This window comes from Notolepis coatsorum, assembly GCF_963971535.1.
Source record: "Notolepis coatsorum genome assembly, chromosome: 16".
In the NCBI taxonomy this organism is placed as follows: Eukaryota; Metazoa; Chordata; class Actinopteri; order Aulopiformes; family Paralepididae; genus Notolepis; species Notolepis coatsorum.
Genome location: NC_140180.1, coordinates 84,806,077 through 84,820,801, shown reverse-complemented (window position 1 = coordinate 84,820,801; position 14,725 = coordinate 84,806,077). Strand labels below are relative to the sequence as shown.

General features: G+C 46.0%; 2 protein-coding genes across 2 annotated transcripts in view; one reads left to right on the top strand and one right to left on the bottom strand.

The window, feature by feature from the left end:
- rufy1 (RUN and FYVE domain containing 1) overlaps positions 1-14,725 on the bottom strand; it is a gene marked incomplete at its 5' end in the record, with an annotated part of 40,897 nt that overhangs the window by 23,864 nt on the left and 2,308 nt on the right. The window contains 7 exons of the mRNA XM_084332108.1: positions 772-873; positions 1,470-1,605; positions 1,823-1,887; positions 2,806-2,929; positions 3,303-3,404; positions 12,441-12,558; positions 13,242-13,421. Coding sequence (XP_084188234.1) covers positions 772-873; positions 1,470-1,605; positions 1,823-1,887; positions 2,806-2,929; positions 3,303-3,404; positions 12,441-12,558; positions 13,242-13,421 — 827 coding nt within the window. The remainder of the gene's footprint in view (positions 1-771; positions 874-1,469; positions 1,606-1,822; positions 1,888-2,805; positions 2,930-3,302; positions 3,405-12,440; positions 12,559-13,241; positions 13,422-14,725) is intronic.
- Positions 6,572-7,861, top strand: LOC311242384 (phosphatidylinositol 4-kinase type 2-beta-like; the record flags this gene model as incomplete). Its single annotated transcript, XM_084331341.1, has 1 exon — positions 6,572-7,861. One exon carries the CDS (start codon positions 6,572-6,574, stop codon positions 7,859-7,861), a length of 1,290 nt encoding a protein of 429 aa, XP_084187467.1.

The window sequence follows — 14,725 nt, the reverse complement described above, 5'->3', positions numbered from 1 at the left end:
CTAACATTATTGTTTAAGCATTTTTGGTTGAAATAAAATGATACGTAATTGATTTTACGATTAATTGCGAATTGTTTCATGTTGAGCTATAGATTGTGGATGAATACACACAGAAAGGTACACCATGCCAATGTTCATGCTTTATTTGTTTTAAACGAGACAATTTAGAAATGTGTCCATTGGAAATACATTGCAATTTCAAGCGAGGTGGACCCGGCCGGAAACAACAATGACGTAACCACTACACCTCCCTATTAGGGGCCATGTGGTGGGATATGTAGCGTCAGCAATGTCAATACCTGGAGCTCACACTTTAACCCCCCTCCCCCTCCCCCCACACACACTCATATACACATGACATATTCACATATTACCTTTTTTATTTGACCACTATGAGTAGCATAGATGTTTGGCAAGGGGATTGGATTTCTTCATTGAGCGCTTATCCTTATCACTAGGGTATCTTGTGTTTTATTATAAATTATTATTATTACTATTAGTAGTAGTAGTATTATTATTACTATTATTATTAGTATTAGTAGTATTATCATTATTATTATTATTATTATTATTATTATTATTATTATTATTATTATTATTATTATTATTATTATTATTATTATTATTATTATTATTATTATTATTATTATTATTATTATTATTATTATTATTATTATTATTATTATTATTATTATTATTATTATTATTATGTCCACCTCAGCCAGAAAAGGGGAGGGGTTTTGGATGATGTCACAGTTAGTTTTCTCGCACCTCTTCTTTCTTCTGGCTAGACTGCAGGAAGGTGTCGTTGTCTCTCCTCAGCTGTTCCTGTTCCTCTCGCAGAGAGTTGATTCTGTCTGTCGCTGCTGTCAGCTGGAGGAGAGGAACGAACACACACACACACACACAGGGCGGGTTAAACACACACAGTTACTAGGATGCATGTGGGCTGATTGTGCTATTTTGACTTATAGCCCAGATTATTTGATTTTATTTACAAAAAAACGATATTCCAGCTTTGATGATTTGTTCACATTTGGTTCAACACCGCCCTCTTTTGGTTTGGATGTGCATGTTCACTCTTATCTGTCAATCAACCTTTTACAGCCATAGAATACATTTAAAAACTCATACTCGTGTTGGTCCTCGTATCGAGAGCAACTGCATAATTGAAAACATGTCTCCATTCCTATTGGTTATTATTTGTGGTGGTTAGCCCGCCCCTTTTGTTGACATTTGGATTACATATCACAGCAAAACAAGTTATTGTTACATCCCTACCCCGCCCCATAAACACACACACACACACACACACACACACACACACACACACACACACACACACACACACACACACACACACACACACACACACACACACACACACACACACACACACACACACACACACACACACACACACACACACACACACACACACACACACACACACACACACACACACACACCTCCTCCATCAGCTTGCTGTTGGTCCTCTCCACAGAGTCCATCTTGGCCTGCAGGTCAGTGACGGTGCCACTCAGATGTCGGTTCAACTCTTCAATGTAGTGCTTCTGATCCAAGATGGCTGTCATCTTAGCGTCGCTGACAGGGGAAAATAATCCAGTGGTTAGGAGAGAGTGGAGAAGCAGACAAGGAACATGCATTGGTGCAGCTATGTCAATTCTTAGTTTATTTATTGATTGATCGATTAGCATGGCAGAGGCTACAGTATAAACTTAGAGTTAGTGGTTGAAAACGTGAAGGAATTGGATGAGCAGTAGAATGCAGCTGAACTGAGCAGCTGAACTGAGGTACTCACTCCCTCTGGCTCTCGCTGTTGGCAGCAGGGTCCTTCAGGTACAAGGAGAAGTCGATGACCGCCACCTGAACACATGAGACTTCACTTCTCAAGGCTGACCGAGTTAAGCAAGGAGAGGCGTAACTGCAGGCGTGTCTAGTCGCCATGTCTAGTCATGACATATAGTAATGTATAGTCAAGTATAGTCATGTATAGTCATCATGTACAGTATAGTAATCATGTATAGTCATCATGTACAGTATAGTAATCATGTATAGTCATCATGTACAGTATATTAATCATGTATAGTCATCATGTACAGTATAGTAATCATGTATAGTCATCATGTACAGTATAGTAATCATGTATAGTCATCATGTACAGTATAGTAATCATGTATAGTCGTCATGTACAGTATAGTAATCATGTATAGTCATCATGTACAGTATAGTAATCATGTATAGTCATCATGTACAGTATAGTAATCATGTATAGTCGTCATGTACAGTATAGTAATCATGTATAGTCATCATGTACAGTATAGTAATCATGTATAGTCATCATGTACAGTATAGTAATCATGTATAGTCGTTATGTACAGTATAGTAATCATGTATAGTCGTCATGTCTAGTCGCCAGCTTTTATCCAAAGCGCTTTACAACCTATGCCTCACATTCACCCATTCACTCACACATTCACACACAGACGATGAATGCAAGCATGCAAGGTGCCAACCTGCTCATCGGGAGCAGTTAGGGGTTAAGTGTCTTGCTCAATGACTAGTCATCATGTCTAGTCTAGTCATCATATTTGATTTTTTATTTATCCTTTATTTATCCAGGACTTGAGATACAAGATCTCTTCTTCCAGGGAGTCCTGACCAACACGGCACACGACAAGTTTCAACATAAAACAGGGCATTAAACAAAAAACATACACATATATAGTCGTTGTGTCTAGTCGTCATGTCTAGTCGTCATGTCTAGTCAAACTCGTCATTCACCTGAGAGTCCAGGTCCTCTCCTTTAATGCAGAGGTTTGCGTCGATGACATTCAGGCCCACCAGCATCCCAACTATCACTGTCCCCTCCTCCTGCATCATCAGCGCTCCGGGGTCATAGAACTCACTACGAGAGAGGAAGCATGGAGGAGACATGGAGGAGATAGAGACATGGAGGACATGGAGACATGGAGGACATGGAGACATGGAGGAGAGAGATGGAGGAGAGACATGGAGGAGAGAGATACATGGAGGAGATGGAGAAATGGAGGAGAGACATGGAGGAGAGAGATACATGGAGGAGATGGAGACATGGAGGAGATGGAGAAATGGAGGAGATGGAGAAATGGAGGAGATGGAGAAATGGAGGAGATGGAAGAGACATGAAGGAAATGAGACATAGGAGATTTTAATGATGTTTGCTTACAGGTACCTTGTGCTGTTGGATGTGGTAGCAGCTGATTGGTCTAAAAGCCACTTCTTTAAAATTAACGACTCACCCCAGGAGGTCCTTGCGGTCCAGAAGGGCTTTCATGTAGTCTGCTACTTTCTTCTGCATCAAAGCCAAATGCAGCCAGGCCCGAGCCCTGCCCAGACCAGTCCTGAGAGAGAGAAGAACACAATAAACTAGGCCCAGACCAGTCCTGAGAGACAAGAACACAATCAACTAGGCCCAGACCAGTCCTGAGAGACAAGAACACAATCAACTAGGCCCAGACCAGTCCTGAGAGACAAGAACACAATCAACTAGGCCCAGACCAGTCCTGAGAGAGACAAGAACACAATCAACTAGGCCCAGACCAGTCCTGAGAGACAAGAACACAATCAACTAGGCCCAGACCAGTCCTGAGAGAGACAAGAACACAATCAACTAGGCCCAGACCAGTCCTGAGAGAGAGAGAAGAACACAATCAACTAGGCCCAGACCAGTCCTGAGAGAGAGAGAAGAACACAATCAACTAGGCCCAGACCAGTCCTGAGAGAGAGAGAAGAACACAATCAACTAGGCCCAGACCAGTCCTGAGAGAGAGAGAACACAATCAACTAGGCCCAGACCAGTCCTGAGAGACAAGAACACAATCAACTAGGCCCAGACCAGTCCTGAGAGAGAGAGAACACAATCAACTAGGCCCAGACCAGTCCTGAGAGACAAGAACACAATCAACTAGGCCCAGACCAGTCCTGAGAGAGAGAGAACACAATCAACTAGGCCCAGACCAGTCCTGAGAGACAAGAACACAATCAACTAGGCCCAGACCAGTCCTGAGAGAGAGAGACAAGAACACAATCAACTAGGCCCAGACCAGTCCTGAGAGACAAGAACACAATCAACTAGGCCCAGACCAGTCCTGAGAGAGACAAGAACACAATCAACTAGGCCCAGACCAGTCCTGAGAGAGAGAGAAGAACACAATCAACTAGGCCCAGACCAGTCCTGAGAGAGAGACAAGAACACAATCAACTAGGCCCAGACCAGTCCTGAGAGAGAGAGACAAGAACACAATCAACTAGGCCCAGACCAGTCCTGAGAGAGAGAAGAACACAATCAACTAGGCCCAGACCAGTCCTGAGAGACAAGAACACAGTCAACTAGGCCCAGACCAGTCCTGAGAGACAAGAACACAATCAACTAGGCCCAGACCAGTCCTGAGAGAGAGACAAGAACACAATCAACTAGGCCCAGACCAGTCCTGAGAGACAAGAACACAGTCAACTAGGCCCAGACTAGTCCTGAGAGAGAGAAGAACACAATCAACTAGGCCCAGACCAGTCCTGAGAGACAAGAACACAATCAACTAGGCCCAGACCAGTCCTGAGAGAGAGAGAAGAACACAATCAACTAGGCCCAGACCAGTCCTGAGAGAGAGAGAAGAACACAATCAACTAGGCCCAGACCAGTCCTGAGAGACAAGAACACAATCAACTAGGCCCAGACCAGTCCTGAGAGAGAGAGAAGAACACAATCAACTAGGCCCAGACCAGTCCTGAGAGACAAGAACACAATCAACTAGGCCCAGACCAGTCCTGAGAGAGAGAGAAGAACACAATCAACTAGGCCCAGACCAGTCCTGAGAGAGACAAGAACACAATCAACTAGGCCCAGACCAGTCCTGAGAGACAAGAACACAGTCAACTAGGCCCAGACCAGTCCTGAGAGACAAGAACACAATCAACTAGGCCCAGACCAGTCCTGAGAGAGAGAAGAACACAATCAACTAGGCCCAGACCAGTCCTGAGAGACAAGAACACAATCAACTAGGCCCAGACCAGTCCTGAGAGACAAGAACACAATCAACTAGGCCCAGACCAGTCCTGAGAGAGAGAAGAACACAATCAACTAGGCCCAGACCAGTCCTGAGAGACAAGAACACAATCAACTAGGCCCAGACCAGTCCTGAGAGACAAGAACACAATCAACTAGGCCCAGACCAGTCCTGAGAGACAAGAACACAGTCAACTAGGAGATGAGACATGGAGAAGAGGAGAGAAAGACACAATCAACTAGACCAAAACCAGTCCTGAGAGAGAAGAACATAATCGACTAGACCCCGACCAGTCCTGAGAGACAAGAACACAATCAACTAGGAGATGAGACATGGAGAAGAGGAGAGAAGGACACTGTAGTGGCCGCTTGTCTCTCCCCGAATGTGTTGACAGGTGTCACGATGCACCACACATAATTAGTTCTCTACTCAGTAACAAAGTCTGTGGTGTAAATATAGTAGAATGTCCAAGCTGCGGCTGGTGTAGTTTGCAGGGTTTTATTGTCCAAAAAGAATAGTAGTGAATAAATTGTTAAAACAGAACAGTTGTCAGTTGCTCAAATCATCAGTTCCAAACAGTGAAACAGGTAGGAGAACGTATCTCCTTTAGCAGGTGCACACATTACACTGATTAGTAAGGTATTTTATAATGGAGGTGGTGTGCCCCCTAGTGTTCAAACTCAAATAATACAACCTCTAAACAATATAAATTCTAATTTAAACAATACAAATCCACCAAGTTGGTTTCTGCTTCTACAGACACTGTAGAGGGGCCAAAGCAATATATTTAGGTTATGGTATTATACGAATGTTTATATGTTTATTTTTATATCCTTACATTGAAACGGCATTAGGAATGTTGATTGGATTTAGATAAAGTCATTGAACCGTCTTATTTGTCATAATAGAACATTCTAGAACATTTGTGATGTCACAGTAGGATGTCATAATAGACCATTGGTGATGATGTCATAGCCGAACGTTCTAGAACATTGGTGATGTCATTGTATGATGTCATGACTGACCCTGCTAGAACGTTTGTGTATCTATAATATTCAGCAATTCTCCCTGCCAGGTCAGTGTGAGTCTTGAAACAGTGCTGAGCAGTACTGAACCGATAGACTAAACAACATAGATTTTTGGCTTTCCAGTGTGGAGGAATTTTCATGTGTCGAGTCGGCTGTGATTTTGGAGACTGGGAAAATACAGTTTTCTTACCTTGTAGTAGTAACGTGAATATTTAGGAAAATAGCTTTAGGACCCCTTCTGTAAAGAAAGACTTCGCTGTGGAAGAGAAATAAACCATTTGGATATCTTTGTTTTACACTGGAGCGGCTGTGGACATTATTTTTCTTTATCAACGAACGTACTGTACTACTCACGAGTAAGCAACTTTAACCAGTAGAGTGGAACGTCAGCCCTCATATTAGTAAGAAAACTCTGTTCCAAGAGGAAAAAGGAATCAACACAAACTACTGGAGCGCTGAAAGAAGGATAACAACAAAATGTCGGAGCCTAAGAAGGTTGAGATGACACAAAAGGCCGATGAGGAAAAGGTCCGCCATGCCATCAATACGAGGAAAGCTAAGCTAGGTCAGCTAACTGGTCCCATGAATCAGATTAATCAATTAATGGATGAGGACGACGACGGTATCAACAGTGTGGACTTTAACCATTTCCCTGATGACCCAGAGTTTGCTGACATCATCCTGAAGGCGGAACAAGCCATGGAGGCCGAGGTCTTCCCCGAGCTGATTTCCCAGGGCTCCAGTGGGAGCTACTTCGTCAAAGACCCCAAAGGGAAAGTCATTGGCGTTTTCAAACCAAATTCAGAGGAGCCTTACGGTCACCTGAACCCCAAGTGGACCAAATACTTTCAAAAGCTGTGTTGTCCATGTAGTTTTGGCCGAGGCTGCCTGCTGCCTAACCAGGGCTACCTCTCTGAGGCTGCTGCCTCGCTGGTTGACACCAAGCTGGGCCTGGGAGTGGCGCCCAAAACTAAGGTGGTGTACCTGGCGAGCGACACGTTCCACTACAGCGCCATCGACAGAGCCAAGTCCAGGGGGAAGAAGCATGCCATGGAGATTGCCCCCAAGGTGGGCCAGCACTTCCACAGGGTGGGCCTTCCTCCAAAGGTGGGCTCGTTTCAGCTGTTTGTGGAGGGCTACCATGAAGCAGACTACTGGCTCAGACGCTTTGAGGCGGAACCTCTAGCAGAGAACATCAATAAGCAGTTGCAGTCACAGTTTGAGAGGCTTGTGGTGTTGGATTACGTCATCAGAAACACAGACCGAGGCAACGACAACTGGTTGATCAAGTATGAGAAGCCTGGAGGGAGGAAGGACACCGAGTGGCCTGATATCAGCCCTGACTCCTGTATCAAGATAGCTGCCATAGACAACGGCCTGGCCTTCCCCTTCAAGCACCCTGATGAATGGAGAGCCTACCCGTTCCACTGGGCGTGGCTGCCCCAGGCCAAGGTGTCCTTCTCCCAGGAGACCCGGGACCTGGTGCTGTCTCGCCTCTCCGACATGAACTTTGTCCAAGACCTCTGTGAGGACCTCTACGAGATGTTCAAGACGGATAAAGGCTTTGACAAAACCATGTTTGAGAGACAGATGTCGGTTATGAGGGGGCAGGTGTTGAACCTGAGCCAGGCCCTGAAAGACGGGAAGAGCCCCATCCAGCTGGTGCAGATGCCGGTTATGGTGGTGGAGCGGAGCGGCTCGGGAGGCCAGGGCCACGTGGTCACACAAACCTTCCACTGCAAACGGCCCTTCTTCTCCTCCTGGTAGATGGAAAGAGAGGAGAGGGAAATGGCGGAGGAGGGAAAAGGTGTGGGGCGGGGAGAATCGGAGAGGAGAAGAAAACGTTCACACGTCACTTCTGCTGTTCCTCCTTGTCCTCCTGTAAGGGAGAGGAGAGGAGAAGGTCACACTGGACAAGGCTTTTATTGCCTCTAGCTAGAGTGGACAGGAGGGTGGGTAATGGGGGGGGGGGGTGCAAGCACAGGGGCGGGGAAGAAAAAGGCGAAGCCAGTTCTATGGTCAGTGGATGCATCAATGCAGAAACGAGGACCTGCAGAGCTACTGGGGCCGGCAAGGTCGAAAGCATCTTGGCTATCGTTCCAGTCCACATCAAAGCCAAGAAAGGCAACAAGATGGTGGCTACATACGCGTTCCTCGACCCAGGCAGCGAGGTCACTTTCTGCACAGAGAAGTTAATGGCAGTGCTTAACGTCACCGGCAGGAAGACAATTATCCTTGTAAGGACCATGGGAGGTGAGCAGGTCGTGAGCAGCCAGATGGTGTCTGGTTTAGAGGTCTGTAGCTTGGATAGTGACAACTTCCTAGAGCTACCCAACACCTTCTCTCAGAAGTCAATACCTGCTCGTAAACAGAACATCCCACTGCAAGAGGAAGTCGATAAGTGGCCCTATCTCAGTGAAGTGCAAATACCGAAGATCCAGGCGGAGATGGAACCATGGCAGGTGGTATCCAGCGTGAAAGAAGGGCTGTACGCGGTGAAAACACGATTGGGCTGGTTCGTCAATGGCCCCCTCAGAGGAGAAGATGGCCATGAAACTACCAGTGGACTCATACAAGTCACGTCCAACCGCACATCCGTGGCCACGCTAGATGAACTTTGGAGTCAACAGTTCAAGAACGACTTCCCAGAGTGTCAAGACGACCGGCTTGAGAAGTCGAGGGACGACATCCAGTTTCTGGAACTGGTCTCGCAGTCCGTGAAACTTACAGAGGGACACTACAGCATCGGCCTACCAGTGAGGAACGCCGTCTTCAAGATGCCGAACAACAGAAGAGTAGCTGAACAGCGAACTCTCAACTTAAAGAAGAGATTCATGAAGAATCCCCAGTTCCACACGGATTACTCAGTGTTCATCGACGACTGGATCGCAAAGGGCTACGCAGTCAAGGTTCCCAGTGAGGAGCTCAGCTGCAGCGATGGAAAAGTGTGGTACTTGCCACACCATGGCGTGTACCATGCCCAGAAGAAGAAGATCTGTGTGGTGTTCGACTGTGGGGCATCATTCCAAGGCACCAACTTGAACAGCCAGCTGCTACAGGGGCCGGTTCTAACGAGTACTCTCCTGGGAGTCGTCACTAGATTCAGGCAAGAGGAGGTAGCTATCATGGCAGATGTGGAGGCCATGTTCCACCAAGTCAGGGTACCGGTCGAGGATGCTGACCTTCTCCAGTTTCTCTGGTGGCCTTCCGGTAACATTAGCCAAGACCTAATAGAGTACAGAATGAGAGTACATATATTCTGTGCCACCTCATCTCCTAGTTGTGCCAGCTTCGCTCTACAAAAGTGTGCACAAGACAACAGAGGAGAGTACAGCCCTGCAGGGGTCGACACAGTGCTGCACAACTTCTACGTTGATGACTGCCTCAAATCAGTTCGTTCAGAAGAGGAGGCTGTGTCCCTGTGCCACGAATTAAGGGCTCCCGGTCGAGCGAGCTTTGGGAGTCCGGTGGTGTACTGAGAGCGACAACTTCAAGATTGTCCTACAAGAAAGGTCACCCACAAGAAGAGGCATCCTCTGGTTGGTTCAATCTACGATCCGCTGGGCATCCTAGCTCCATTGGTCTTGACAGCGAAGAGGATCCTCCAAGAGCTCTGCAGATTCAAACTAGGATGGGATGACGACATCCCCGAGCACCTCGCTCTACAATGGTCCAGCTGGATGGAGGACCTTCGTCTGTTGGAGGATTTCGGAGTGCCTCAGAGTTTCAAGCCCAAGGGCTTCGGCGAGGCAACATTCAACCAGCTGCATCACTTCGCAGATGCTAGCCAAGAAGGTTACGGAACGGTGAGCTATCTGCTACAGAAGAGTGATGACAACAAGCTTCACGTTGCCTTCGTCATGGCAAAAGCGAGAGTGGCCCCGCTCAAGCCCCTCACTATCCCGCGCATGGAGCTAGCAGCCGCTACCATGGCAGCGCGCATGGACAGGACCTTGAGATCCGAGCTGGAGCTCCAACTAAACAAATCCGTTTTCTGGTCCGACAGCACCACTGTTCTCAAATACATCGCAAACAGAACCAGTACGTTTCACACCTTCGTAGCGAATCGAGTGGAGACCATCTTGAAGCTGTCAGAAATAGGACAGGGGCGGTATGTAAATACTGCTACAAATCCTGCTGACCACGCATCGAGACTTGGGATACAGGGGCCGGAATTCCTCACCAAGCCCAAAGATTAATGGCCTCAGAACCCAGACCACCATGGGGACCTAACCACGGAGGACCCAGAGGTAAAGAACGCTGTGGTCAGCGCTACTGCAGCTGAAGAGAAGTTTGACACAGTTCAGCAGTTCCTGGAATATTACTCCAATTGGAACCGTCTCAAGAAGGCAGTCGTTGGATGCTGAAGCTTAGAAGCACTCTGCTGATGCTGTGTCACTGAGGAAGAAGATGAATGCTTCGCTCACACAGTCTGAGGTACAGACACAGATGGAGATCTTCAAGGCAAGCCTGGAGAAGACCAACCTCACTGTGGAGAATATAAAGGAAGCAGAGCTCGAGATCATTCGTTACAGTCAGCGACAGAAATACTCAGAAGAAATCGCTGCGCTTCGGAAAGGTGACTACGTCAAGATGAGCAGTCCTATTGCTAAGCTCAAGCCAGTACTGCAAGATGGAATCCTCAGAGTAGGTGGAAGACTTGACAAATCGGCGATGCCTGAAGAGGCTAAACACCCAGCCATCCTACCTAAGGATCTCCATGTAACGGAGCTTATACTCCGAGACATCCACCAGAATGTGGATCACAGCGGTCGTAACCACGTATTGTCCAAGCTGCGACTCAAGTTTTGGATCCCTGGAGCTCACGCTGCCATACGAAGAGTCCTCTCCAAGTGTGTAACCTGTCGACGCACACACGGTGCTGCTGGACAACAACAGATGGCAGATTTACCCCAGGTCAGGGTTCTTCCAGATGACCCCCCTTTCACCAACACTGGGGTAGACTACTTCGGTCCGTTCGACGTCAAACGCGGCAGAAGCGTTGTGAAGAGGTGGGGTTGCATCTTCACCTGTCTGGCTATCCGTGCTGTCCACATTGAGGTGGCATCGTCGTTGGACACCGACTCATTTATTGACGCTCTCCGTCGATTCCTCGCGAGAAGAGGTCAGGTGAAAATCCTCCGTTCAGACAACAGGACTAACTTCGTTGGAGCGGAGCGCGAGCTAAGAAGAGCTATGGAACAATGGAATAGCTCCAAGATCGAGAACACTACGACAGAGGGGAATCCAATGGATTTCCAACCCCCCTACCGGTTCTCACCATGGCGGAGTCTGGGAGCGGATGATCAGGTCGGTCAGGAAGATTCTCAGCACCACCTTAAAGCTCCAGACTCTGGATGAAGAAGGCCTACACACCGTCTTGTGTGAGGCAGAAGCCATCATTAACAGTCGACCGATAACCAAAGCTTCTAGTGATCCGGACGACCTGGAAGCGCTTACCCCCAACCACCTCTTGCTCCTCCAGTCAAAGCCTTCCCTGCCTCCAGGCCTCTTCGTGAAAGAAGAGCTCTACTCCCGCAGGAGATGGAAACAGGTCCAGTATATGGCAGACATATTCTGGAAACGATGGACACAGGAATATCTACCTCAGCTCCAAGAGAGATAGAAGTGGACACGTGTGTCACGCAACTTCGCCGGGGGAGACGTCGTCCTGATCATCGACGACTCTGCACCCCGCAACTCCTGGATCCTGGCCAGGATCATCGAGGCGGTTCCTGACCAGCACGGGCTCGTGCGCCGGGTCCATGTCAAGACAAAGACGACCATTTTAGATAGACCTATCACTAAGGTCTGTCTTCTCCAATAAGCTGCATGAGGCGGTGGTAAAGACTGTTCTCCTACGGTGTGCCATGTACTAGTGACCTCTGGCACCAGTACAGTACAGTTTTCTTACCTTGTAGTAGTAACATGAATATTTAGGAACATAGCTTTAGGACCCCTTCTGTAAAGAAAGACTTCGCTGTGGAAGAGAAATAAACCATTTGGATATCTTTGTTTTACACTGGAGCGGCTGTGGACATTATTTTTCTTTATCAATGAACGTACTACTCACGAATAAGCAACTTTAACCAGTAGAGTGGAACGTCGGCCCTCATAGACACAATCAACTAGACACAATCAACTAAACCAAAACCAGTCCTGAGAGAGAAGAACATAATCAACTAGACCCAGACCAGTCCTGAGAGACAAGAACACAATCAACTAGACCCAACAAAGTAACAAAGTAACAGAGGTCAAGGGCTGCATTGAAACCCATGATATTGTGATTACATGGCTCGTTGGGCCATTAGGGCACCTTCACAGGGAATGGTTTGTGTGTACTTACTTTATGCCAGGCAGGTCTCGCGCGCTGGTGGTGATATCGGCAGACTCTGGACAGAACCTCTCCACCAGCTCCAGAGGACCCCAGATGGACCTATTCTGACTGATGAAGGATTTCTTTGCTGAAACGACATGGTGAGACGTGAGAACGGTGACACTGAGGTCAAGGTAACAGGGAGCGGACAGTAACATCTAGGGATGTTCACAAATAAAAAATCGACAAATTGTTAATGGTTTGTCGTGTATCACGTCAATCAAGCTTGATGTATTAAATGGTTTGTATTAGATCTGCTGTATTAGAGGGAAACGGAGGTCGAGAAATAAAGGGAGTTATTTCTGAAGAACAGGCTTTCACTTTGCTTTCACTTTAACCCTCTTCTGGTCCTGGAGAATTGAGAAAGGGAAACTGATGCGAGCCCGGCTGGACTGTAGAAACGTACAAATACCACTGCAACTCCTACGGTTTATCATATAGAAGCAAGCATGTGGGTGTTACAATCATGGAGCTTTTATCTAATGACTATTTTGTAATAAAAACTGATACATGGACGAAAAGACAGTGCAACTGGAGGACAGGCTTCTGGCAACATACCGCCAGTGTGGTGGATGAATAATTATCTTGGTCAGAATGGGTAAAATGTGAGGAACAAATTGTAAAGCGCTTTGGATGAAAAGAGCTATATAAATGCAGCCATTTATAAAAAAGCATAAAAACATCTAATTGACTTAAAATAAGTGTCAATTTGTATTTGTGTCAATTAAGATCCTGACGGCAGATTGAGAGAACAGCCGCCCTAGTTCTTACCTTTCAGCCCGTGTTTAAGACAATGTTCCAGAACCACGAAGAACTGCTGCAGCGGAGGGTAGTCAGAGTCCAGAGTTCTGCCTAGACTCAGGGAGGACTGGATCAGAACCTTGATGCTCAACTTCATCATACTGAGGAGGTTGGACCTCTCTATCGACACCGGGTCTTTGGGAGGCAGAGCTGATTAGAATAGAATAGAATAGAATAGAATAGAATAGAAATACTTTATTTATCCCCAGGGAAATTCAGCACTACAGATCGCTCACAGTAAACAGTAAACATTTAGGTAGTCCAAAACAAAAGTCACGAATAAAAATAAAAATAAGAATACGAATAAAATACGGTCCGGGATATACATTTTCTATGTTATGTATATACATTCTAAAATCTAAAATATACAGAAATATAGAGTAAGTGTACAGTAAGAAGTGTAAAATTGTACAGTGTCAATTTAAAAGTAAAGTAAAAGTCCAGGAAGATTTGATAGTACTGTCACCCTGTGCTCAGTGATGCAGTGAGGCACAGTGATGCGTTATAGAGTCTGATGGCTGTCGGAATGAAGGACTGATTAAAGACACAAGAAAGAGCAACCGGATTAAAACGGTGAGACGCGACAACAACATCAGTCTGTGGAGTCTTGCTATGGAAGAAGTGCAGATTCATCTGAGCCATGTCCTGCAAAACACTCAGAAGAAAACAACACACTAATGTGGGACATCTGTTGCCTATACTCAATTTATACCTGCCTACTGCTTTCACTGTCTACAACTGCCTTACACTGTAATCATAACTACCTACCTAAAAAACTAGTCTACCCTTATACCCTTATATGTGATAGCCATGTACAGAAATCCTGTGTATACTGTATAATATACACTATACTACATATATTTGTATTTACCATATAGATATGTATCCATATCTGTCTGTATATACCTGCATATAATACTTTTTGCATACTATATCTATATCTTATCTCTTACCTACTCTTACTAGTTATGCTGCTGTCCAGTATGACTTACTACCATAGTGTCTTTATACCTTTATCACTGTACATAATAGTACAACTCTGTACACGCATCTGATTAGCACTACACTCAGTAGTACTCATTTATATATTTTATATACCTGTACATTGTATATTACTATTGCACGTTTCTGTTGCATTTGCACTCTGGTTGGATGCCAAACTTATTTGTGTTGTACTGTACTTGTGCTGTAACAGGCTGTATGATGACAATACATTTTAAGCTAATCTAATCGAATATATCCTAGCATAACAAATAATTGGTCTGCTGTTTTATGTGGTTATCATCACACCATAAAATCCTGTTTGAACCATGAAGTCATGTGTGCTGACAGACAGCAGAGCAGATGGACATGACAACACAGGTCGCAGGGGAAACGGACTGTGGCTGCGACATGAATTAACACTCTGTCACATTGATGTGAGTGAGTGGAGACATGTCTTTAGATTAGATTCA